Source organism: Cuculus canorus, chromosome 4, assembly GCF_017976375.1.
Source record: "Cuculus canorus isolate bCucCan1 chromosome 4, bCucCan1.pri, whole genome shotgun sequence".
Lineage (NCBI taxonomy): Eukaryota > Metazoa > Chordata > Aves > Cuculiformes > Cuculidae > Cuculus > Cuculus canorus.
The window spans coordinates 35021720-35048386 of NC_071404.1; the positions used below are offsets into that span (position 1 = coordinate 35021720).

Consider the following 26667-nt stretch of genomic DNA (forward strand, 5'->3'; position numbering starts at 1 on the left):
GGCACTCCATCCCCCCGGCACTCCATCCCTCCATCGCTCCCTTCATCCCCCCTGCGGCTCTCGCTGTCCCCGGTGGCGACCTCGGAGCAGGAGAGGGGCTCACCGAGACGCCCCCGCCCCGAGGTGCCATCCCGGGGCGTGCAGCAGCCTCTCCCCCACCCCCCCGTCTCGCCCGTGCTTTATTCCCCTGGGTGGGGTAGGGGGAAGACACACACCTCCATCCCACCTCCAAGGCCGTCCGAAGAAGCTCCCTCCCGCAAACGAGAAGGGGCGTCGGGTATAAACGTTTATTCCAAGGCATCGCTTGTACAGGCTCCGCACCCGGAGGTGGGAAGGGAGAGCGGGCGAAGGAGGAGGAGCGGGCAAAGCTCCCGACCCCCGCGCCTCCCCCGGCAGCCTCCCCGTGCGTAACTCGCAGTGTCCGCGGTCATAAATAGGATTTGCCGGGCGGGGACGAGTCTCTATAGCATGGAGGGATGCTGTCCCGGGGGCAGCCCGAAGGCGTTGGGGTGGGAATGGCCGAGGAGGTTGAGGTAGTGGCGATCCAGCCCCTGCACGGAGGAGAGGAAGGTGCTGCGCTGCTGGCCGGGGCTGGCGAGGGGCACGGCGGCGTTGGGGAGGTGGTAGGGCAGCGAGGGGCTGCGGGCGGCGCCGTGCCAGGGGAAGGGTCCCCCCGAGGGCACGGCCTCGCCGGGGCTGTGCCCGGGGCACTCGGAGCCGGCGTGCAGCTGGTACGAAAAGTCCGGCTCGGGCAGGGAGCCCAGGGAGGTGAAGAGGGGCTCGGTGACGAAGCGCGCTTTGGACTGGAGGAAAGCCAGGATGCGGGCGTATTTGGTGTCTTTGGTCTCCATCCTTTCCACCGTCGTCAGGTAGTGGACCAGGTTCTTCATGCACTCGTGGTAGCCGTAGTGGAAGTAGTTGGCGAACTCGGAGAGCAGCTCTGCTGGAAAGGAAGAGGCGGCGGAGCCAAGCTCCTCAGGGCGCGCTCGGGCGGGAACCGGGGCCGCCTCACCCCGAGGGATCCCCGGGTCGGGAACGCGGGCGCCGCGCCGCCCAACCTACCCTTCTCGCGGCCGCGGGGGAAATCGGCCGAGTGCAGGGCTCGCAGGTACTGCACCGTCATCTCCAGGATCTCCGCCTTCTCCAGCTTCCCCGAGCTCTGCAGCGGGCGGGGGAGAGGGGGGGCATGACTTTTCCCCTGCCGCCCTCCCCGCCCCGGGGCCGGGGGCGCAGGGAGTCCCCCCGCCTACCTGCTTGGCCAGAGCCATGGGCACCGTCTTCCCCAGCTCGGTGAGGCAGCGGTTGATGCGGTCCCTCCTCCGCTTCTCAATCACCTTGTGAGAAACCGGCGTCCTCTGCAAAACAGACGGGGCGCGTTAGTGGTGGGGAAGGACGGAGGGAAAGCAGCCTGGATCCGATCTGGCCGGGGCAGCCGGTCCCGATCCTGCTCCGAGCGGCGGCGCCGCGCCGTGCCGGAGGGATGCTCCGGGCCCTCTCCGGGGTCCCCCACGGGGACCCACGTCTTTGCGGGCGGCCCCGGCAGGGCAGGGTGCTTTGAAGAGTGGGGATGTGTTTTTCTTTGGGGGAGGAGGTTGAGGGGGAAGGCGGTGAGGGGGCCGGGGCCGCCGGGAGGCCCCGCCGAGCCGTGCGCGCAAGGCAGACGGCGACTAACCCTCCGCTCCTTGAGCTTGGAGGCCATCGCGGGCACTGCCTCCCCGCTCTCTTCAGTCCCCTTATAAAGCCATCACTTCTTGGGGGGGACCCCGGGGGGCCTCCACGGGCCCGCTGATCCCATAGGATTAGGGGAGAGCAGCGCCGAGGGAATGTATGCATTAAAGATCAGGGTGGAAGGGGGCGAGAGAAGGATGAGGGTTTGTGGAGCTCTTTTTTTTTTTTCTTCTCTCTTCTTCCTTTTCCCCCCCTCCACGCAGCCGGGGGGCGGCCCAGCTGTGTCGCCCCACGTGGACCTCGGGGACACACGTGACGGCCCCACAATAGCGGCGGGGCCGGGGATGCGGCGAGCGGGGCGCAGGGCGCGATGCTGCGCGCTGCGTCCCCGCATCCCCGGCCCCATCCCCGCCGCCTGCCTGCAAATCCCCGGCACCCCCCACCCCTCCCCTTAGCCCCGGCGCTGACTGCATTTTAAAGCCTGTCCAGAGTCATTAAAGTAATTAAGTAAGCCCTTAATAGGCTGTTCCGCCCAGTTCAAGGGAGAACCCTTGGAGACGGAGTGGCCCCGTTTGTTCTCAGGCTTTTCTCACACGACTTGGTGACACGTCCATCTTTATAAGAGATGGCAGCGAGGCTTTTTTTGTTTACACCGCTTTATGCGCCGGGGACACCCCGGCAGGTGTGGGCCCGGGGGGCTGGCACACGATATCCCCCTCCCTCACCCCCCTCCTTCTTTTTCTCCGCCGGCCCGGGGAGGCTCTCGCCAGCCTTTGGCACACGACGCTCCTTTTTTGTGTGGTGTGCGCGTCTGTGCGTTGTTGTTTTACCCCCCCTGCTCCCCCCCTCTCCTTTGGAGAGGCTCAATTTGTAGCCTATTATCCTATAGGAAAATGTCCCATTGAAAAGTATGAATAGTTTCATTGGGCCTAAATTTTAATAATGCGGGTCAAAGAAAAGAGGGGCAAATAAAGAGGGGATCGCAGCTGGTCCGAGAGTGCATTATTCGGTGTCACCTGCGAGCGGGGTCGCCGACAGACCCCCTATTCATTTGCCTAATTTTGGTCAATTTAACAAACTTCAGGAGAAATTATTGTGGCATTGTTAAGGAGGGTAAAGCTTTCTGATCGAATTAACAGCATGTTTTGATCCGGTAAATGTCATTAAAAAGAAAGAAACAATCGCGTTTAAAGGGGGGCTCCGAGTTAAACGCGCCAAGTGGAGACGCCGGAGCGCACAGCTCACAAAGGGAGCAAGTAACTGCCACAGGGGAACTTTTGTACGCTCACATTGCTGAGGTTTTTTACACAAAAAGGCATTATTTCATACTTGAATACGTTTAATCCAACAATTGTCTATTTTCTGCAAACATATTTTCACAGCATTGTTAGCTTTCCTCTCCGCCGCCCTCCGCCCGGGCAGCCGCGCTCCGAGCCTCCCGAGCGCACCGAGCCCCCGCCCGCCCCGCGCCGCCCGCGCCGCCCGCCCCGCCGCGACGGGGCCGCCCCGGGGGGGGGCTCCCGCACCGCCCCGCGCCGCCGCCACCCCCGGCAGCGCCGCCGAGGGCAGGGACACCCTCCCGGGCTCCTCTCCACGGCCGGCCGTGCGCCTCCGGGGCCGGCACCGCGCCGCGGGGCTGTCCGCATGCATCCCCCCCCCGCACGGCGATGCTGCCCCCGAGGGGGGGATCCGGGGGGGCCGGGAGGGGGCTGCCGGTGCCTGATCCTGCCCGCCCGGGTGACAACGCGGAGCCACGGGCAGTGGTGTGGGAACCGCGCTTATTCCAGCCGTGTCAGCTCCGGGAGGCGGCTTTTCAGACTCCACCGGTGTCCTGCGTTTTCCCACTCGTTTCCCTTTGGGATTCAAACGGGGAAAACCCGTAGGGAACTGGGGCTGTTTAGCCTAGAGAAAAGGAGGCTGAGGGCTCCTGCCTACAACTACCTGAGAGGAGGTTGTGGCGATGTGGGTGTTGGTCTCCTCTTCCAAATGATGGGTGATAGGACGAGAGGGAACGGCCTCAAGCTGCACCAGGGGAGCCTTGGATTAGACATCAGGAAAAAATGATTTACCGAAAAGGTCCTGAGGCACTGGCACAGGCTGCCCAGGGGGGCGGTTGAATCACCATCCCTCTATCTAGTTAAAAGACGTCTAGGTGAGGTGCTCAGGGATGCTCTGGTTTAGCAGCGGACAGGTACGGTTGGACTCGATGATCTCAAAGGTCTTTTCCAACCAAACGATTCTACGATTCTGTGCGAACTCCTCCCTGTCTCGTCTCCCCCGATGTGTACTGCGGAGGGCACCGCCGCTCCCCACCCGCTCGCCTCCGCAGCAGCGGGACAGGCGCGGTGCCGGCGCTCGCCCCGGGCTGCCCGGGAGCGCGGGGGGCTCGGCGGGAGGCGGCCCGGGAACGGCTACCCCGGTCCTATGCGGACGGCCCCGGGAGCGGTGCTGCTCTCCGCATTAGTTTTTCCGAGAGCCGTGTAGGTTTCGGTATATTCATTCTCGTACAATGGGATTAAACACTAACCGTTATCATCCAAATTAACTAAACTCTGAATAGCAAACGCGGGGGCTTTTTTTCTCCTCCTCCTCCTCCGCTCCGCTGGCGGAGATGGAGTTGATCCTCTTACTGCCTGTGTTAACCGCCAGCTGCGGGCACCTGCGAGCAAACTTTTTACACGAGGGAAGTTGTTTATTTCCCCGCTGGCTGCTCCCGCCCCCTCGGGGGCTTCGGGCGATGCTGCAGGCGGAGGGGCATCACCCTTGTAGGGCAGCCAAGAGAAGGCTTTTAATCTTTTAAAATTATCTTTTAAGTCGCCGTGAGCGCTTGTTGCATCTCCTCGCGGGAAACGCGTGCACGGCTCTTTGCGTCCGCATCTCCCACCACCGATTCCCTGCTCCCGCCCGGATCCCCGCCGGCCGCAGCGCTCTCTCTCCCCGGGGCTGGAAGAGATCGGGGTGCCCCGGCTGCCCCTCGCTCTCTCCCCGCGGCCCCGGGGGTCCCCGCCTGGCTCGGCTGCGCCCCGGGGCATCCCTCGTCCCGTCCCCGCCGTGCGCTGCCGGAGCGCGGCTGCTTCGTAGAATCATAGAATCACCAAGTTGGAAAAGACTTCTTGGATCATCGAGTCCAACCATTCCCATCTGCTACTAAACCATGTCCCTGAGCACCTCGTCTACCCGTCTATTAAATACCTGCAGGGATGGTGACTGCACCCCCTCCCCGGGCAGCCTCTGCCGGTGCCCCATGACCCCTTCTGTGGAAGTTTTTATTCTGATATCCAGCCTGAACCTCCCCTGGCGGAGCTTGAGGCCATTCCCCTTGTCCTGTCCCCTGTCACCTGGGAGAAAAGCCCAGCACCCTCCTCTCTACAACCTCCTTTCAGGTAGTTGTAAAGAGCAATAAGGTCTCCCTTCAGCCTCCTTTTCTCGAGGCTGAACAACCCCAGTGCCCTCAGGCGCTCCTTGTTAGACCTCGTTAGCGGCAGGGGAGCACAACAGAGGAGCGCGGTCCTTGGGCTGGTACAGAGGAGGAGGACGCAGGCTATCGCTGGAGGTAAGCTTAGCATCTGTTACTGAGAGCGGTGGCCGCAGCCGGGCGGTTCGCTGCCTTCTCTCCTGTCGGTACCGGCGCTGCCGTCCCCTGCCCCGCGTGGGTTCTGCCGGGGGGTCCTCTGGGAGCTGCTTTGCAGTGGCGTCTAGTTTTGCCTTTTTGCGAGCAAAAATTACGAAAAGTAATTTTTGACCTGGAGGTGTTGGTCGGCAGCGGCTGAACACGAGCCAGCAGTGTGCCCAGGTGGCCAAGGAGGCCAGCAGCATCTTGGCTGGTGTCAGAAACAGCGTGGCCAGCGGGACCAGGGAGGTGATTGTCCCCCTGCACTCAGCACTGGTGAGGCCACACCTCGAATACTGTATTCAGTTTTGGGCCCCTCACTACAAGAAAGACATTGAGGTCCTGAAGCGTGTCCAGAGAAAAGCAATGATAACTGGTGAAGACGCTGGAGAACAAGTCTTATGAGGAGCGGCTGAGGGACCTGGGGTTGTTTAGCCTTGAGAGAAGGAAGCTGAAGGGAGACCTTATTGTTTTCTACAACTACCTAGAAAGAGGTCGCAGAGAGGTGGTGTTGGTCTCTTCTCCCAAGTGACAGGTGACAGGACAAGAGGGGATTGCATCAAGCTGCATCAGGGGAGGTTTAGGTTGGACATTAGGAAAAACTTCTTCACAGAAAGGGTCATCAGGCACTGGCAGAGGCTGCACAGGGAGGGGGTTGAGTCACCATCCCTGGAGGTGTTTTAAAAGCAGATAGATGAGGTGCTTGTGGACATGATCAAGTAGTAGACAGGAGATGATGATCTCCGAGGTCTTTTACGACCTAATGATTCTATGAAAAGAGATTGTCTCCCCTTTTTTCCTTAACTACCTTTTCTTTTTTGACTCCTGCATAACCTTGGGTTTACATACGATCACTTCACCAAGCTGCAGATATTGCAAATAAATCACTGGCACTGTGTGCATGCAAGAAGCCACTACCAAGTCTCCTATGGAAAGTGGTGTCCATACAGCTGGTGGATCGAGTGCGGTGTCAAATGAAACAATGTTCCTGAGGCTGAAGCTGGCCTAGTGCCTGCCTGCTGGACTAGCGTGGAGCTCTGGAGAATGGTACTGGAGGTCCTGCTGTGTAATGGCAGTCAGGCTCCTGGCTGATCTCACGGCTGGTGGGGAATGGGAAAACACAGAAAGTGCAACAGATCCTGCTTAGAGGAGGAGGTAGCTTTATTACTTGGTAATCCTGGATCTGTGAAGAAGCGGTGATCTGAACCACAAGAGAAGACATTTCGTTTAGTAGTTTAACCCTCAGTTGTGCATATTATGACACTGGTTCCTGTCACTTTACAGGCTTTTGCCATGAGTTTGTTTACTCTTGCACTTTGAGTAAGGCTAGGATGGGCAAGCAAGTTTGGAATGGGAGTTTCCAGTTTTGCATAGCTCCTAATGCACTTTGCTTCCAAGTCTGGGGCTGCTTGGCCATCATCTTGTTCCCCAGCTGCAGATGTACCTCTTACGTCAGTGCTACCATTGCATCTGGATATAGTCTGCCTCTGTGTCTTCCTCCTTTGACCCATCTGAAGGACCATGCTCCTCTGTTTTGCTGACCTGCTACAAATGATAGCATCAGCAGGGAGGAGGTGATGACAGAACTTGGGACTCCATCCCAAGGTGGTCATTCACAGAAGAATCCTTGCTTGTAGTCATGACTCTTGCATTTTTGGGTTGATTATAGAGCACTCTCCTTGAAAGCTCAGACTGCTCTAGGAAGCTCTGTGCTTCAGCAGATGGTGATATTCCCATGCTATGAGATATAACAATGCCCATAAACTAAACTTTGATGCCCAAAACTCTAAAACTTTGATAATTACCTTAAGTCATCAAGTATCTCTTGGTGCTCGGGGTGGCAGACAGGACTTCCCTGTCAATAGTGCTCCAGACTGCTGATATGTGCTTGTCATATTCCACTTCTGAGGAGGCATGTTTCATAGTACAATTTCATAGAATTATCATAGAATCATAGAATGGTTTGGGTTGGAAGGGACCTTGACGATCATCCAATTCCAACCCCCCTGCCATGGGCAGGGACACCTCCCACCAGACCAGGCTGCCCAAGGCCCCATACAACCTGCCTCTGAACACCTCCAGGGATGGGGCTGCCACAACTTCACTGAGCAACCTGTACCAGTGCCTCGTCACTCTCATGGTGAAGAAATTCTTCCTTATGCCTAGCCTAAATCCACACCTCTCCAATTTATACCCATTGCCCCTCCTCCTATTACCACAAGCCTTTGTAAACAGTCCCTCTCCAGCTTTCTTGTAGCCCCTTTCATGTACTGGAAGGTCACGATAAGATTTCCTCGGAGCCTTCTCTTCTCCAGGATGAACAATCCCAACTCTCTCAGCCTGTCCTCGTACAGGAGGTGCTCCAGCCCTCTGATCGTCCTTGCAGCCCTCCTCTGGACCCGTTCCAACAATTCCATCTCCTTCTTATGTTGAGGATTTCAGAACTGGACACAATCCTGCAGATAAGGTCTCACAACAGAGGAATAGAGGGGCAGAATCACCTCCCTCACCCTGCTGGCCACTCTTCTTTTGATGTAGCCCAGGATATGGTTGGCTTTCTGGGATGCGAGTGCACATTGCCGATTCATGTCGAGCTTCTCATCAAGTTCTTTTCAGCAGGGCTGTTCTCAATCACATCATCCTCCACCCCATATTGAAATTGGGGATTACCCTGACCCAGGTGTAGGGCCTCGCACTTGGCCTTGTTCTCACAGGCCCACTTCTCCAGCCTGTCCAGGACCCCCTGGATTACATCCCATCTTTCCGGTGTGGCAAATGCACCAGTCAGGGCACGCTCAGTCTCGCTGTCTGTATCATTGATAAAGATATTAAACAACACTGGTCTGAGTACAGACCCTTGAGGGACATCACTTGTCACGGATTTCTATCCAAACTTTGAGCCATTGACCACTACTCTCTGAGTATGATCATCTAACCAGTTTCTTATCCACCAAACCATCCACCCATCAAATCCGTCTTCAATTTAGAGAGAAGGATGTTGTGGGGGACTGTGTCAAAGGCTTTACAGAAGTCCAGATAGATCACATCTGTTGGCTTACCCATGTTTACTGCTGCAGTTACCCCATCTTAGAAAGCCACTGGGTTGGTCAGACAGGACTTGCCCTCGGTGAAGCTGTGCTGGCTGCCACTAGTCACCTCCCTGCCCTCCATGTGGTTTAGCATGTCTTCTAGGAGGATCTGCTCCATGATCTTCCCAGGGGTTCATCTTTTCTACTCTTTTTAAAACAGACACAGTGTTACCCTTCTTCCAGTCACCAGGGACTTCTGATAGCCATGACTTTTCAAATATCATGGAGAGTGTCTTGGCAACCACATCGGCCAATTCCCTCGGGACTCTGGGATACATCTCATCAGGTCCCATAGACTTATATAAGGTCAGGTTCCTATAGTACACTTTGTTCTTCAGGATTGAAAGCCGTTAATAAATGTTAAATCTGATCTGGTTTGCTTTTGGTTTACTCTGGTTTGTATGAACACAAGTTAGAAGGTTGTTATATTCATAAAGACTTACTTTTCGTAATTTTACACATTTTCATCCTTACTGATTTGAACACACGTTGCAATCTGCAGTCTGCCTGTCATCCTCAGCATCATTGTGCTATGGATGGCTGTGGCAACAGAAGACGAAGATTAAAATGTGACCACTTGAAAAAGGTCTCACTTTATTTAAGGAGTTTAACAGAAGTTTCAGTGGATACACATAATACCTCAAAATGTATTAAACCACCTCCTCAGCAGCTTGACTTGGTCATACCCAAAATGATCCTTCCCCCAAGATCACACAGAGGTGACTGTTCCCTTGTCTGCAGTCTCACTCTTTCTCCACTGAACTGACTATGATCTTTTATTGACGATCTCTCTGGAGCAGCCCTGCTTGGCATTCTGTCTGACAGCACCGTGCAATCTGACAGGGTATCTCCTGTAGTAAAAAATTAGAAAAGAGAACTGCGGGGTGGCACCTACAGAAAGGGCTTCTAAAGATATTGATTGTTGGAGTAGAGATGATTTGAGTCATTCTTTCTCATGTGCTCCTGTAATTTGCAGCATCTCCTTTGTGGGCTGTTTTATGTCAGACGCAAAATCTCAGGCTTATGTGTATAAGATAATGTGTACAGAATTATATAGGAAAAAAATACTTCACTGATTAAAACCAGATGTAGTTATATCTGCTATACTGATTTACCTCAACACTGACCTGACACTGCTTTTACCAATCAACTGTTCGTGTATATATGGTGAAACTTGAAACAGTATGCTCTGTGTTTTTACTGGGTGCGTCCCCCAAAGCGGTGGAGAGATGTTTGCAGCTTTCCCGATGATAGTTATCTGCTCAGCCACACCACCATTGAGACAGGATGCATTGCTCTTTAAACGACAGACAGTCAAAATGAGAATTCTAACACTTTATCTCAAAGAGATTTAGGCAGTCATGAATCTTTGCTGAGGTGTGCCTTAGAATGCTTGTGACTGAGGTGGTCTAAATAGCGAGACTTAGTGGCAACCTGGTGTGAATAAAGACTGAAAGATGTGGTTCAAAAAGTACAAGGGTTAGTTCTGCAAAGACATTTATAATGCTGATAAAATGTAGACATCCTCCACTCCAGTCTTAGTCAAAACTAAAAGCTAAAAGAGGTAAAAACTAAAAAAATTAAACTTTTCTGATATGAGGGTGGTTAATCACTGGAACAAGTTGCTCAGAGAGACTGTGGGGTCTCCGTCCTTGGAGATATTAAAAACTTGTCTAGATGTGGTTCTAGGGAACTGGCTCTAGGTAACCATGCTTGAGCAGGGAGGTTGGACCAGAAGTGGAACCTCTAGAAGTGCCTGCCAACCTCAGCCATCCTCTGGCTCTGTAATTCTGTGAGCTGTCTATGTGAATATTTAGTCCTGATGAAATTTAGTCTCTGTTTGGTTTGGCATAAAAGAAATGGTGGGGTTTCTTTGTTTGTTTGGGTTTCTGTTTGTTTTGTTTGTGTTTAGGTTATAGTCCAAATTCAGTTCTTTTTCTCCATTCTCAAGAGGATGTGATTCATTTAGATTCACAACTTCTACACCTGTGTCAGGCAGAATAAATGGGAGGGAAGCACAGCCTTTTTGTATATTGTCTTTCACCACCTGTTGCATTGTAACTTCTCTCATTAAAGAGTCATTAACATCCATTATACTTATGACTGCTTTGTAAACAATGGTAATTCAATAGGACTCCAGAGCTCAATTCCCTCCGGAGTCCTTTGTAACTCCTAGCTGTCATTTTCTTTTTAGCTGAAGTGGAAAATTGGACTCCTATGAGAGCTTTATGGACATTGCAAAACTTACTAATTTAGTAATGCCATAGTTCAAGCATCCTATTATTATGAACCCTCAGTTCTGAGTTTATTGGACTATGAACTTAAGGGACTTCTTTTCAGCAAAGCAATAATCCTTGGGTCAGCCCAGCTTTGCTCTGACTTCCCAGAGATCAAGTGGACCAAACACTACTCCCCGTTACAGTGGCTTCCAGTGAATTATTTCTGAAATGTGCCCTTGTTGCTGATTCTGAGAGACTTAGGATGATGGGACTGCATTATGGATGGGCTGTGCTCAGCTTTTTGAGTTTAGATGTTGGTCTTGTAGCAGCCATGGCACAAACACAGAAAAAGAGGCTACGCAGAAAAACAGGCTAAATGATGGGAATCATCCCTCCATTTCCCTTCCTCTGTAGAAAAAGTGAGGTGCTATTGGTGGTCTTGCACATTCCACTGACAGTTGGCTTTTGTTAGATTTATGCATCATCAGGTTTATGGACAAAAAGGATAAATGTAAGATCTCAGAGACTTTGTGAAGGCAGCTAATGTAAAGTTTATACTGTGAAATAAAAAAGAGAAAGGGACTGATGCTCCAGTGTTCCTGCAGAGTCTGTTGTGTCTTCTAGGCAAGGACTACAGCCCCATCCAATTGCCTTTTGCAGCTTCATTATTACTAGATGTGTGGCCTTTCTGCTGGCTCTTTTTCTTTGGTGTGGAGAGCTCCTTGTTGCTGAAGGCTGTCATCACTTGTTTCTCTGAATCCTGAAGTAGCTTTGAGTAACCTAGTGTTTTGTGTTTCTTGTTTATTCAAAGGGAGAAGAGATGGATACAACCAGAAAGGGAATTCTGGGATATGCAGCTGTGAGGCGCTGTTCTATTCCCTGCTGGGGAAAGGTATGTTACAAGAGTTAAAGACTTTCCATTGCAATCTGAGTTCATGTCCTGTGAAAGTCCCAGCTTTCTGGCTGAGCACTGGAAAGTGTCCTGCTTCTGAAGGTAGTCCTTCTTCAAGTAAAGTTCTTTGTCTTTGAACACTGCCAAGAGCCCTCTCCTGTTTGTGGACTCATGGTCAAAAGGCAATCCCAGCGGTTATGATAACATGTGAAGATCCCATGGGTTTCTCAGAAACAAGCATGAAATTAGATTGCATGTCTTGGATTTAAAAGAATCACTTCTTGCATATGTACACCTTTGGCAACAGCAAGGCGAGACCTCTTCTGCTACCCAGGTAAAACATGACTGTTTAATACAAACAATCTCATTTAAAAGCTGACAAAGTATTTTGGGTAAGCATCACCCCCTGCTCCTTGTTTACTTTGATTCTTCCTTAGTGCACCGCTATCTAAGGTTGGAGAGAGGATAACAGAGCTCTGGTCCAACCTTGCAGGGCCATTCTTTTGCCAAAACTGGATAGATCTGACATGGGGTATCAGATGGTGACCAAATAATTCTCTGATAAGCCCCACTTTATGGGTAAAGTTAAGAGTATATTGAAAACCCAGCACTCACAGATCATGAGCCAAGCTCCTAAACTGTTGAGTGAAAAATCAGGGGTTTGAAACTGTAAGTAAGGTGGTTATTTTTGTGGTTTTCTATTGTTGGCTTTTCCTTCTCCAGCCTTTATGGGTCGTGTTTTCAAGCATTCCTTATAACCAGTAGAATAGAAAAGTAACTTTTTATTAAATGCATGAATTCTGAAGCAGAAGCATGAACAACAAAATCCTGTTAGAAATGCTAAATGAAAAGAAGATATTTTTAAGAACACTAGAATGCATGTCTGTGCTAGATGCAGTGTCATCACTTCATTTCATCTGGCTTATTTTTTAAACTAATTATACCAGATTGGGAAGAAGTACTCATGTCCCCTCTGGCCTTAATGATGTTTCTGTCTCTATGGACCATTTAATGGAAGGTTATTCCACATACCATAAGAGTATGTAGCCACCTCGTGCATGGCCGCAGGATCCATTCTTCCTTCATATTCATATCTCACCTCCTTGATGGCACAGATAGGAGTGTGCCTGGGCACCCAGCTGGTAGTGAAGCTTCAGACATTAGTTACTACTTTTTCTAAGAAATTGTGTTTTGCGACAGGATGGGGAGAATGAAACATGGAAGTGCCAGTGCTAGCAAGGAGAGCATAGAAGATTTTGTCAGCGCCAAGCACTGGAATCACATACTCCATTTGACTGATCTGGCATTGTTTCACTGAAGCAGTTATAAATATGGCCTTGATATAAAAAGTACTCAGCTCTGCACTGTTACCTCATATACATACATGAAGATTGATATAAAATGCATGTTGGAATGTCATCACTGTGCCACATGGTACATGTGGCTGACAAGGAGAGAGTGGAGAATTAGTCCCACAATTTGCTGCTGGCTTTTGCAAGGTAGAAACATTCCAATTCTTCCACAGCCCATCCATGGGGCTAAAGGCAGGCGCCATTAGAGGAAGAAACAGCATTGCCTATATTACTTGTCACAAGGAACTTTAAAAATATGCCTTAATGTCGACAGATAGTAATACTTGTAGCAAACAGGAAGGTTTCTTTTTCACCTTCCAACACACGAGTATCTTCACTGCAAAGGCTGCTCTGCCCTTTCCTCGTGTGCAATCCTTCAAAACTTTTTGGGAAACTCTGGGGAGATTAGGTGTTGGCTACTGCCCTCTAGTGATCTTCATCATGGTCTAAAGTTTCTGACCTTTTTTTTCTGATCAAGTTGCTGAAAATTGACTTTGTGTGTGAACAGATGCCTGAAATTCCGTATGATGAAACAGCGCCCGACAGATGATATCTCAGGATTTACACCAGGTGACAATACGGGCCGCCCATGGTGTGGACACCAGCCAATACATCTCTAAAAATACATTTAATGAAATCCGAGTATGTTTTGTCAGGCATTTATATTATCACACAAGTTAGTTCTTTCCTAATTATTTATTAATATACCTTGCTTTGAATAAGCTTATTGAGAGACTTATTTCTTAAATAAAAGCATTGGTGCATTTTAAATACTGTTGTATAATAATAATAAGAAAGCCACCCTCCTTTCAAAACAATAGCAATAACAATAGCAATAGCAATAACTACTATTGGGAAACATTATAGCATATAAACCATCGAGAAACAGAATATTTGTTTCAAAAATCATGATTTAGTTGTGAATTTGTCTGTAGCACAAGAGCTCTTTCTTCTTTTTTTTTAAGAAGGAGAATGTGTGCTTTTTAGCTCAAGTTATTGATTGAAAACTGTAGGTTTCCTGACCGAGTTCTCAAGTTTCACCTAATAAAGTGCTGTCTGAGCAGGGTTCTGCTGTTGGCATTAGGGGGCAGTCTGGAGGGTTTATTGGATTTTTTTTTATTTTTTTAATTTTTTTTTTTTTGCATATCAGTCTGGCCAGGATCTATTAATAATTTAAAGCAGGTTAGCATTTGGCTACTTTTACTCTATTACCCAGACTAAATGCAGTACAGTCAATTAAGAATACCTGTCTTATTACGTCTAGTCACTACCTGCGCTGCTCATCGGAGAACACCAACAATGATGGTACAACTGAGCCGTTCTGCAGGCAGAATGGCTGCAGTTGTGAGATCTTCAAAGCAACAAATGTGTTGATCTAGTTGGCCTGTGGAATAAGCACATAAAGAAAGACAGCTAGCTTTACTTTTATCATGGAAGATGAATTGAATTGTTAACAGCTTTGACTTCTGTTTATCAATGCAACTTAACAATATGAATGTGTATAAGTCCTCTTGAGAATTACACTGACCACTCTAGGTTTTGATTTGGGGACATGTTACCATCACACATGTGAACAGTGCAGATTCTTTGCTCTGTCACACATTTTGTGCTCTTTTTTTCTAGGTCAATGAACCCTACTTACCATGATCTTTAGGCACATCTTCATATTTCATCACTTTTTGTTCAGAGTTATGTAGACCAAAGGTTACAAAAGTTCTTGGTGTTTGCCACACGATGTAGGAGGAAATAATCAGCAAAGAGACTCTTGTGTAATCTACTGATATTTTTGGAGATATGTTTGGGTAATAGAATATTCACTTTACCTACTGATCAAACTGCTTCCTATAGAGCAAAAGTTGCCTACCCTAAAAAATGTCTTTGTGGCAACCTTACAAAATCAGACCTTGTAAAGATGTGAGAATAATTTGCAGAGCGCAGATTTACATGATTTATAAGGAAACATCCTGGAGCAAACAGAAACCAAATGATTTTTTCATTGCCACGAGATTGTCAGAGGATGGTGATTCACCTTTCAGCTGAGAGAAGGGGAAAAGTAAAAAAAATACGTGTGGAAAAAATGACAAGCTAGAGGAGAGCATGTTTCAGATGCTGAATCAGTTCTACATAAGCCATGCTGACAGCTACTCTGTTTTTTGAGGATTGTTCCAAATTCAACATCACTTGTCTAGAAATTATTTTGAATAGTCCTAAAAATAGCTTGGTCATGGAGATGCCATTTTTTTCCAGTAATTTCCTTAAAATGTCAGCAAAATTATTGGCTATGAGAAGCAAAGCTCTACCCTTATCTCCGTGGGGAGATGAGGTTTGTCTGCTGCAAAACAATACTTTAGAAAACTGCATCCTCTCACTTTCTATGATTTTCAGTGTGTCCTAGGTATCTTTGAAAATAATCTCAGAGTTAGGAAGGTCACACGTCCCCCAGCCTGACAGCTGGGCCGTTCAATGTGGTGAACACAGATGTCACCAAGTGCTGTGCCAACAAAGTGGATTTTTCAAGGCAATGGGATAAGGCAGCAACTTTAGGGTACCTTCAGGATCCCTATAATCTGGCTAAACATCAATCAAGCTGTTTCCCCCCTGCCCTTTTCCCCTGACGGCCTCCTCCTGCTGCCGCATAGATCTCTGCAGAAGGAACATGGTAGGAGTATTTCCTGCTCTTATCAGTCATACTGATTCCAGCAAAAGCCAGGAATCTGAAAGAATCCAATTTTCTCCAAAATCAGTCTACGGGAATGTCCTTGATACTAGGTGGAGAGGAATCTCTGGTATCTTTAGGAATGCAGCATTTGAAACGTGAAAAACCTAGTCACCTTGGACAAATAGTTGCTCCAGATGTGTCAGTTAGCCTGCAGTGTGCCTAACAGCACTGACAGCAACTAGATAATCCATAGGAGAATTGTTGGAAACCCTTGCAAACCTAATACATAGCAGCTCAAAGAAGCAATAGGCTCTGCACATCCCACACGGTCTTATTCTGTGGAAGCACTTGCAAGTGTTTGACGTACAAGTCAAAGGTAGAGGACCAGTGTGCTGTGCTTCAACGCAGCATGCACTGTCACCTAAAAACACACAGTGGAAGGAGAGAAAAAGTTCATCTTAGGGAAGAGCATCTTAGCAGATTTCTCCAGTGTTAGAGTTAGCCTCTTGCTCTCTTTGGAGACTGTGAACTGCAGAGCCTCACATTTCATCAGGCTGTCTTCAAACAGTCTTCCCACTGCCCTGCTCCTGGTTGACAATGTGCACTGGCTAAGAAGAGGAAACCTATAGTAATAAACAAGTGGTAAAAGTTATTTTAATTTATTTTTTTGCACCTGTATTGTCACATGTTATCCCTTCTGCCTAGTTTGAGAACTGGCCATCCCGTATGAAGAAATCAGGCGAGGAGGGAGTCCTGTCATGGCAAGTCTGATTTATGGGGCTTGGCTGAGTTGCACAAGCTCCTGCTCCAGCGGGAAGTCCAATTGGAGCTGCCAGCAGCTCACCCCGCTGCTCCAGCGAGCAGGATCCTCTGCTTTCCTAATGAAATAACAAGGGAGAAGGGTAATGAGAGACAACAATTAAAGCTGAGAAGAGTACCTGCTGTCTAATCAGTGAAAGTTTTTTTCCTGTGCCTGCTGCGCACAGAGCTGTGTAACAGCTGTTTGTATGTAAGTAATGAACTTGCTGGTCTGCTTGGTAGCTGCTTGCCACTTGCTGAGCTTCTCTCAGCACAGAGTCCCAATCTGAGGAAACCACCAAAACACTGCAGATAGGAAATATTTCATTTTATTAACAAGGCATTCAGTGAAATTTTGACAACCATTTTATACCAACAAAGTAAATTATATTTAGCACTATTCACAGGTACGTAGGATACTCAGTGGCAGCTGTAAAAGGATAAGAGGCAGACTGAGAAGGGAAGATCATCGAGTTTCCCAATAAGACTATTTTACCAGCATCCTTCTGTCATTTTTCATTCCCTTCTATCCTCTCATCTGTGCTTTGGAACTTCTCCCTCCACTTCACTCTCTTACACATGGCTGGGGTGTACACAGGCAATCTTCTGCATATTCCTGTTTCTTCTTGCTAATGTTTTCATGGAAGTGGACTTCACAATCTCGCCCATGTGTGTTGTATCTGGGATCAAAAACCTATAGCAAATGTATTCACTTGACAATTAGGGATGCTCGCTATCCAAAGAGGATATTGTAGAAATAAGTTATTAATTCAGCATACATCTTTGTAGATTGTTTTTATTTAGAGTCTGCTAACCTATGTCTATCTAAGAAGAGTACGGTTTGAAATAATAATGGGAAAACATATGGCTGTCTGCTATAATGGAATTCAACAATGAAAGCGCAGTGAGGAGCATGAGCAAGCAACACAGACTGTGCTGAGAAAGATGCATTTCAGTGCAAGTGCTGTGAAAAACAGCTTTCCATTGCACTGTAGGTGTAGACTGACCAAATAATTCCATTACTGATGTCGACATTAGAGCCTTCAGGTGTGTTTTGATCATAGTTGAGAGAAGTCCTTTTGAGTGATCAGCCATGTCGGCCATTGTAAAGATATATACTGAGTACCTTTCCAGACACACAGACAGATTCAATACATATTATTTGCTAGTTTTTATTGGTGAGGGCAACCCTGGCATTGTCTTTTCAAGCAGGGTTTCTGGTTTTTATTTATGGTCTTCATTATTCTTTCTGTGTGATCTGGCATTGCCTCTCTTTGGATGCTTCTCAAACAATTTGCAGCCTGTTGTAGAGGTGGTCTTACAAATCACCCTGGTCATGTTATTCACTTTTACAAAATGCAGATGTATGTGTGGGTTATTATTACATTATTTTTAGACTTTCGCCATGTGGGGATGTTCCCTGGGTGCCCCTCTGTTGTCCCAAAACTCGTGGACTCATTTGCCCAGTATGCAAGCTAATAACACACAGACTCAAGGTACTGAGTTTTATTCCAATTCGCACAAAGCTGTGTGCTAGCCAAGTAATCTCACAAAACTAGCACACCTAAAGAAAATTTCACACAGTATTTATCCTGTTCTTCATTTTACAAAACTCTGCCCATAATTACATCACATTTATATTTATCAATTATCTGTCTTTTTAATTAATGTCTTAATGGCTAATACAAGCCTCACTTGCTATGTAAATTACCTATGCATGGCCTCTAGCGTCCAAGTTTTGGGTCAGAGGGTTTCTTGAGGCAGTGGTTACCTTTGTCCCAGTTTCCTTAAGGATTCTGCTGAGTTCCTGTAATTTGGCAAACCATCACCCTGAGACCCTGCTGAAAGAATCGTCTTCCTTTGATTTAGACAGGTCTCTTGATTTAAGGCCTTCTGTGTTCTTTTCATTTACCATACACAAAGGAAGCTTAATTACTTTCTATAAATCATTAACAGATGTTAACCTAACTATTCCTTTTGGGTCATATTTTTCTCAAGCTACAAACATACAGTTAGCTTAGAGACAATGGTGCTTTACGTTGAACTTTTATAGCAGCATTAACTGGTTCATATTTTTAATTGTGTTTTCACATTTGATTCTCTTATATCACCTCTGCTGCCTACAGAGGGATACTCGGGTTTGGCAGCTGATACTGCAGGAGCTGACGCAGAGGTGTAGGCATTGCACCGTGCAGGACAATGAGCAGAAAAGGGCTATGGCTACTGTCACTCTTGGTTCTGGGTGTTCTCTTTCAGAGCAAAGCTAATTTTATTTCATAATCACTGCACTTTTAAACTCCTGAACAGTCCATGGGAATCTTGGAGTAATTCCATTAGAACCGGAGCGTATTAAATTATGTCTTTGATGGCACTGAAATCTTCTGTTTTCACCTACTGGCAGTTTCAGCCTATTTAATGTTTTTCTTTGCAAATCCATGTTCATCTTCCTGATTTTCTAAGCATGGAGTTAAAACACTGAAATGTCAGACAAACTTTCTCTCTTAAGGATGATACTGATTTTTGTATTGAATAAATATTTATTTCCAGCAAAAATGCAACTTTATTTTTAAGGTAGCTAATGTCTGAAGAGAGCTGTGTTTTTTCACATATTTGTGGATTTGACAGGTTACATTCACTTCTCCTGTATTTCTTCTGGAGTTAGTGAATTTACATTAGGGATAAAATTGGCAAACGCTTTCATGCAGCTGTTGATCTGCTCTGGTCTTTAACCTCAATGTTACAAAAGCTCTAAAATAGGTCTTGGGGATCTGTTTGGTAACAGAGAGAGATTTCTTATTTTTTCACTGCTATTAAGTGCATGAAAGATCACTTGGGCTGCAGAAATATCTTATAATGCAGATATTCAAGGACAAGCAATTGCCAGAGAGGTGTCAGAAGGAGAAAGATCCCTAAATGATCCAAATGCTCAGGAATGTATTCCATGCTTTAGGGCATGGTGCAGGGAACCCACAGCTAATGCGGACAGGGATGTACGGCACTGCAGTGCTATATGGAGGTACCAGCTCATGTCTGGGAAAGAGCAGAGCCTGTTAGCTAGGTCAGGCATCTTGGTACCACCTTAGATGGAACGTTTGGGACATACTCGGAAACTTTTGATGTGGTACCGCCCAGGGGACAGCAAAGCAAAAGACCGGATCATGGTCTTTTGGAAGTGTTCTTGCAAATATTCAACTTCCTTTTTGCTCTTCGAAAAGCTATTCAAAAGTCCAGAAAAGAAAAAGAAGCAGCTTTTGTTTATGACTTTTGTACATTCTTCGGTGGAAGTTGTACCAAATCGTGGCACATACCTTCTTTTTCATTCAAAGCACTTTTCTAGGTGCCGCTGTTGTGTTATCAAGCAGATGGAGAGGGAGATAAAGTGCAGCCCCAGGCAAAACAGGTGAAGGGAGGAGGAAGATAATAAACGAAATCTAGGAAGAAAACCAGATTGATTTTCTTGATTAAACCTATTATACAAAGTCATCATCTTTCAAAGAAGCGTCTTATCTTTAAACACCAGGGACACAAAGCTCAAGGGAGCACTGGAGGGAATTGTCCAACCCTGGTGAAAGGGATAAGTAAATTGCTTAATAAGCAATTCTTCATTTGTAATTCTTATTAAATTTCATCCTAATCACTGAATATTAACAGCAGCGGCTGTGATAGCAGAAGTCATACTTTTTTTTTTCAGGTCAGACAGTTCTCCCTCTTTTTCTGAGAATTTATTTTTCCAGTAGTGTTTTGGGAGTTCAAGTGCCTTTATTTACCAGTGTAAATTTTAGTCTCCACATACCCAGAGGTGTATTTTGTAATAAGCTGGCTGAAGGCATGTCACCAGCATTCAGTATCCATGAGACATACAGTCAGAAAGTTTAGGATTTTTAGACATTTGAAGCCGGCTAAACTGACGGTCTTGTTTAACTATTCTGCTAGTAAGACTGCACTTAACTGTTTCTTTTCCAGTGTCATTTGTACTCTTAAATCAGTTTGAAAGGTCTCTCAGTGAAGATTGACAAGCAAATAGTCGAACAGCTAAATAAGCTTTTACAGAGGTGTTTTTGTTTTCCTGTGGCTCTTAGAAAAGAACATTCATGAAAGGTGATACGATCTGACCTGTAAACATGCTGTGAAGATAAACAATCCAGAGTATCTCTCACAGAATGGGCAAAGATTTTCCAACAGATACGGGCTTGTTGCAGCAATACTAGGTTCAGAATAAACAGTGGACTTCAGTTTTTCCACAATTTGACCTAATTTTTACTGTGTTTTTGGTAGAAAATTAAGGATTTTTCTATCTGACGTTTTTGGTAGTTGTGGGCTTGCATTTGAAAAGGAGCTTTAAGCCTCAGCCCAGGTATGCCATGGGAGAACAAGAAACCTGACCCTTCAATGAATCTCAGGGACATCCTGCACAATGCTTGAGGTAATTTACAACCGTCAAAACAGGATCCAGAGTTAAGCCACTTCTGTACGGCAGCTCAGTGATCACCCTCCCCAGGCACACTGGAGACAGTGGCTGCCTTCCTTCTGACACCAATGTATTGGTGCCTGCTTTTCTCTGGGTAGCTTTTCTTGTATTTTTTTGTTGTTGTTGTCTTTGCTGGGTACTTTTTCTTCCACAGCTGAGACATTTCATTGAGGTTTTTCAACTTCTGAACAGTTGCCATTCATCTTTTCTAATACATCATGCTAGGAATTAGCCTTCTGGTGCCTTCAGATGAAACCTGATTTAATTCTGAGCATTCTTTAGATCTATAATAAGGTCCCCGAGAACACTGGCGACACCATCCCATGCTAGGTGTTTTGATGGCTTTCTTCAGAGTTTACTTCAGAGTAGTTCATCTGACAGCTGTAGTTCACAGTCCATGAGAGACCAAATAGAGTGTATTTGACTTGGACTGACATGTCAGCAGAGCTCTGGACTTCGATCTTCAACAATCTTTCGTTCTGCATATTATAGAGGTTTGTAGTCTAAATCACAAATCATCTATTTGGGGATTGAAAAAGTCAGCATTTTTCAAGGGAGCAAGTGGAGAGGGAGGCCCTTTAGGCAATGAGTTTGCATGCTAAGAGAACAACAATACTGACGTGTGAAGTATAGAAAAACACTTGTCAGTGACCATCTTTCCAGAGCATTCTCTGATTTCTCGTGGACTTTGGCACTGCTCTCCACGTCTTCCTGATTCACATCTACTTTCATCTGCTGCTTTAGGTGCTCCTCTGTGTTCACAGTATTAGTGTACTGCTGTATACTCTGAAGTTGCTCTGTGTCAGTGTGATGGAGGTTCCTTTCTTTGACCAGAAAATTTTCATTGCTTTGTCCCAAGTTAATTCTGGATCTCCCAGCAGCATAATGCTAAATGGCTTTTTGTCCCAGATGCGAATTATGTAGCTTATTAGATGTTCATAAAGCTTTTCAAAGATAGCTATCTATCTCCCACCAGTCACAGATCCTCCTTCCCCTTTCTTTATATGCTTAAAACCATGCTGCTTACAGGTCTCAATGTTATGAGGCACCTTACTCTTCATTCTTGTGTGTGATGTTTCACAGTTGGCTTTATCTGCCTCACTCAACTGGAAGCTCCTACAAAGAGCTTTTGAGCTTTCTCTTACCAGAAATCAAGCTGATTTCTGATTGTCTTCCTTTTAGCTGGGCCTGAAGCCTTGTAGGTAAAACATAGTTAAATCTTCTCCAAGATTATTCTCCTGTTTTCTTTTCCTGGGTTCAGTAAACACTAAGAGTCAGCACTATGAGAGAAACCGGTGTCTTTTGGTGTCTGAGGTCTACCTGCACAGGAGTAGGATTAGTTTTGCATCAGCCTAATAACGATCTGTTCCCCTACAAGATTGACTTGCTTTCGTCCTCTCACTCTGCACACAGATATGGGTGATGGGCACTCTAGTGAAGATCAGAGAAAAGAAAGGTGTTGTAATGGCCCGAGAGGAACTGAGCTGTGGAGAAGTGGTGGCTGGACTGATGTTTTTTTCATTGGTAACAGGGTGACCTGGTCAACCCCTGGAAGACGATGATGGAACTGACAGGTGTTTTTAGTGGGGCAGCATATTTTATTCAGGAAGACTTCAAGGAGCAAACCTGGATTGTTTTGACACTAAAAAATAATATTGATCCACCTACAATAGTACCTCCTTATTCTGTTAGTCGTGTGCTTCAGGTAGTTCTTTTCCTTTTTGCTGGTGGGAAAGAAAGAGGAATATTAACCTAAAAAGTAGTGTAAATGTAATGTCTTGGGAATTACTTGAGGTGAGATGCCCAGAAGTATTGCCATTCCTGAATTTTCTGCCAGGTGTTTAATTTGATCTATGTCTTGTAACTAGGGACCTTCCCCTGGTAAGAAAGGTGTGATGAGCTTTAGATTTGTTTGTTTACTTGCTTTGAAAGCAGCTTTTAAGCTTGGTACTTAGACCTCTGCTGTTACCCAAGAAACTGTCATTGAACCCCTGAGTTTTGGCTGAATACATGATTATCATGATTGAGTCAGTCTGCACTTTACATTTTAAGATAAAACAGGAGCATTTTAACTTGAAATTTTTGCTGTAAATTCCCTAAACAAATAGTTATTTTTACACTTAAAATGTTTTAAGAAAAAATCTTTTAAAAACACCATAATGAAATAGTGCTAATACAGCTTTGGGGCACCTCTGCCTGCAAACTCCTGCAAACATGAGAATCTCTGTCTACGTTGAATTGTAGCATTGTTTACAGACTTTTACAGATAATATAATACAAATAAGCTTGACAAGCAGTAGATAGGTATGATGTATTTTAAAAGGATATTTGAGTTAAAATAGTATAAACCAGTGTGACAAGCACAATTTTCCTCAGCAACATATTGAGAACATTTTGTGGCTTGGGATAAAGGCTTAGTGGGACCAAAGACTGCTTCAGCTGCCAGACAGCTGTGAAGGCACTCCTCCAGTCTTTGGCCGGATTGTGTAAACCTAATTTGATCTGGTTAGCCTTTATATATATAGGCCCACCTATAATATACAATATGTATAATTATGTTTATGTGAGCCCTGGGCCAACAGTGAGAAGCACGGGTGAGTTAACACATTGAAATGTGCAGATGTGAACATTAATATGCAGGAACATGGATGTTTCCGTGTGTTTTTCATTAAAAACTGTGCTTGCTATCCTCCCAGGAAACCTGAGGTTTCTGTTTGTTTCTTTTTTTTTTTTATGTAGAATCCTGTGCCATCATTATGAAAACGAGAGTCAGCTTTTGTAACCTCCTCCCTTCTTTATTAGGTTATCTCTTGCCTCAATGTTCTTCTCCAGAATAACCTCTAATTATCTGTACCAATGGGAGCAGAGCAATTCTATTTTGTCCCCTCAGGGCACCTCAGCATTTGTGAATGGTTAACGTTTATCTCAGATAACTTGCAGGAAGCCCAAGCCAATGACATTATTTTAACCTTTTACCTACATAACTTTTCCCATAACAGCTATGGTTTCCTCCACTCTATCTACTTTGCACACGAAGGAAAATGTTGAGGTGGATTCCCAGCAAATACATGACTCATTACACGCAAAGGACACACACCTGCAAAATACTATCTTCCCAACACATTATCCTTCAGTCTGAAGAAACTGCAGAGACGACCCCTTTAAATAGTTTTGCAGTTTATGGACGGGTACATATTGCTCCAAGATGCAGTGTCACAATGGTGTTGGCAAAGTCAGCCTGAAAGAGCCTATGTATGGGCCTGAATTGCCACAGCAGTCTGACGAAACGCTGTGGAAAAAGCAGTGTTGCAAGTCAGGCAGAGGTGAGCCGCAGGCTTGGTGCTGGGAGTGTGGAGAGGACAAGCCCGGGCCCCGGGAAACTCTATCTGCTGTAGTCTCAGATAGCGTAAAGGTCGCAAAGTCTGCCTCAAGTGTGGGAAACTATGCCCTGCCCCTCTGGTGACTGCACCACGGTGCTGGTGACTCTGAGAAAGGAGCCCAGCTCAACCCAGTTGTGCAGATTTATGTCACCCATGAGGTCAGAATGCACCTTAGATGTCTTTTGCTGTTTGATGTGTTTAAAATGAGTCTTGTGTCCACACCAAGCTTCAGGGACCTGACCTCCTCTGCTCACAGAAACTGAATAGGGGCTGAGAGATGGTCATGGGAAGGGCACCTGGAATATCTTGGCTGCTGCACCATGTGCCATAGCGATGTGGCCACGGGCTTTGCAGGGATGTTTCCCAGGCAGTCTGCCTGTGCAGCTTCATGCAGGTGTGGCTCTTGGGCACGGAGCCCAAGCCGGTGTTTTGGAGGAGCATCATGCCACCAAGGTGTGCCTGCACTGGTGTAGGGCGTGAAAGGGTAGAGGGCGATAGAATGGCACTCAGAAATCTGCAGTGGGGTTGCTGTGGCAGTGGCACCATAGTGTCAGTGGAAAAATACCGTTAAAATCTGTCCATTTTTTTTGGAAAAACTGGAAACCAAGAGAAGATGATGCAGTATGTAGTCCAAGGCAGTTACTTGCAGGCTGCAGTTGTACTCATAACATTTTTGGGGGTTAGTGAAAATGGGGAAAAAATGGAGAAATGGAAGTAATTTTGGCTTCAGTTTTTTTTCTGAAACAGATATGAGGGTTGGAACTAGGTGATCTTTAAGGTCTTTTCCAACCCTAACTATTCTATGATTCTATGATCCCACAAATCTGCACTGGCTTGAGTAAAACACTCTTTTGCTTTCAGTCTATTTTAAAATTAAATTTAGTTTGAAACAGTAGTTTGAAATGACAAGCTGAACTCTTGTATTTAAAAAGCTGAAAGAAAAAAAAGAAAATGTAGTGATAAGTAAATGGGAAGTGGAGGCCTGAAACTGTTGACATTGATGCAAATTTACAACTGGTTTTACTGATCTGCAGAAAAAAGCACAATGACCTACAGATTGTAGGTTTGAAATCTCGGTGTACCAAGACAGGAACTAAACCAGCAATTGTCCAGGTGAAACTATTTTCAGCATGAAGGCTGTTGCCTTCAAGGAATGCTGTCATTCTGCTCATCTATTTTAAGATTCACGTGCAGTTTTCTCCTTTCCTCCCACTTAGCCTGAGGACCACTAAGACAATTGAGTAAAATAGATACTCAAAATAGGAAGGAATTATCTCTTTATGTAAAGCAGGCAGGCTGTGAAATGTTCTGCCATAGGTGACTGAATTGTTGTCATTAATTACTGCAGCACCTAGAAGGTTGCTCTTGGATCAGGTGCTCACAGGTTCTGAGCAAACAAATATTCCCACCTCAATGAGCTCAATCTGGGTCAAAAGCTGAAGGAATTTTGGCAGGCTAGAAGAAAACTGAGAAGCTGTAGTACAGCTTAATAGATTGTGGTCCCAGCAGACCTTTTTGAAAGGTCTTTCTGAAGGCTTATGTTAGTGTAGCTGTGCATTAAGAAAGCATTAGAATGGAAGGAAGGAGGAAAATAGCAAAGCATCTCGGGAAGGTAATGACTAAGCGTGGATGCTGGTAGTTGAGGAAAATGGCCAGCGTGAGGGGACCAGATGTGAGCTACATCCATCACTCAGACGGGATGGAATTACCAGTGCAAGTTAGGAGTTAGAGAAAAGAGCAGTGTAACAGTGAGCCAAGGCTTTTAAGGACGTAGGGGAGCAACTGGTTCTGTTTAACCAAAGAGCCTGGAAGTGCTGGAAGTGAGCCCAGGAGCATGATACCCAGCCGATAGTGGGCCCCAGCACAGAAGGAGCAGATTGGGTTTGAGGGTCTTCAGAACTGCCTGTTTGCCCAAGGAAGGACTCTACAGAATAACTATGTTTGTAGCTGGTGGTTCCTCTCTGCAATGTTTTGAGGGAAGTACTGATGCTTACTTTGAAAGGATACTCTAAATTTTCATTCAGAGATCTGAAAGCTCTTTTTCCAGTCTGGCTTATGGAATGAGCTCTGACTGATGGGTTTTGTTTGAGCATTTTGAGGGGGATTTGATGGCTGGAATTTTTTGTTCTATTTTGTTGTTGAGGACTGGTGGCATTTGTTGTCCGTTGGATGAAATTGGCAAAATCTTCTGCAAGGAAGACTGGTGGAAAGGAATAATGTTAGAGGCAGTGGCCAAGCAGGATGAGTTGTGTCTCTGGAATAGGGGAGAGGACACTACTGTGATGAAAAGACCGTCCTTACTCTTCTCTCAGAGATGATCTGCAGCATCAACCTAGGTGACAGGTTTTGATGAACCAGTAGGACTGGTTAGATAGACAGAAGTTTAAATAAAAGGGAAAAGAAAAGGAATCAAAAGTAGAAGAAGATATGAAATGGTGAGAAATAACCATTTAGGTTAGAGAGGGTAGGTGAAGCCAAGAAGGAAAGGCCGAAAAGTAATCATAGCTTGCAAACCAGATCTTGCAGGATGAA

At 46.2% G+C, this 26667-nt stretch overlaps 1 protein-coding gene across 2 annotated transcripts; it reads right to left on the reverse strand.

Annotated features, from left to right (window-relative positions):
- Positions 1-308: 308 nt before the first annotated feature.
- HELT (helt bHLH transcription factor) lies at positions 309-1798 on the reverse strand. 2 transcript variants are annotated; one of them, XM_054065870.1, is made up of 4 exons: positions 1673-1798; positions 1251-1355; positions 1063-1159; positions 309-940 (listed from the first exon to the last, which is right to left on the reverse strand). In XM_054065870.1, exons 1-4 carry the CDS (start codon positions 1697-1699, stop codon positions 462-464), a joined length of 708 nt encoding a protein of 235 aa, XP_053921845.1. In that variant the 5' UTR covers positions 1700-1798; the 3' UTR covers positions 309-461. The 2 variants fall into 2 exon arrangements, with proteins under 2 accessions (XP_053921845.1, XP_053921844.1); XM_054065869.1 differs by having other exon boundaries at positions 309-943.
- Positions 1799-26667: the final 24869 nt, after the last annotated feature.

What these genes read in the sequence shown, in the direction of transcription:
- HELT (XM_054065869.1), bottom strand. Translation starts at nt 1,699, where the DNA reads ATGGCCTCCAAGCTCAAGGAGCGGAGG. An exon ending in CCATGGCTCTGGCCAAGCAG is followed by an intron (nt 1,160 to 1,250) that starts GTAGGCGGGGGG and finishes CGCCCGCTGCAG; the next exon opens with AGCTCGGGGAAGCTGGAGAA. An exon ending in CCCCCGCGGCCGCGAGAAGG is followed by an intron (nt 944 to 1,062) that starts GTAGGTTGGGCG and finishes CTTCCTTTCCAG; the next exon opens with CAGAGCTGCTCTCCGAGTTC.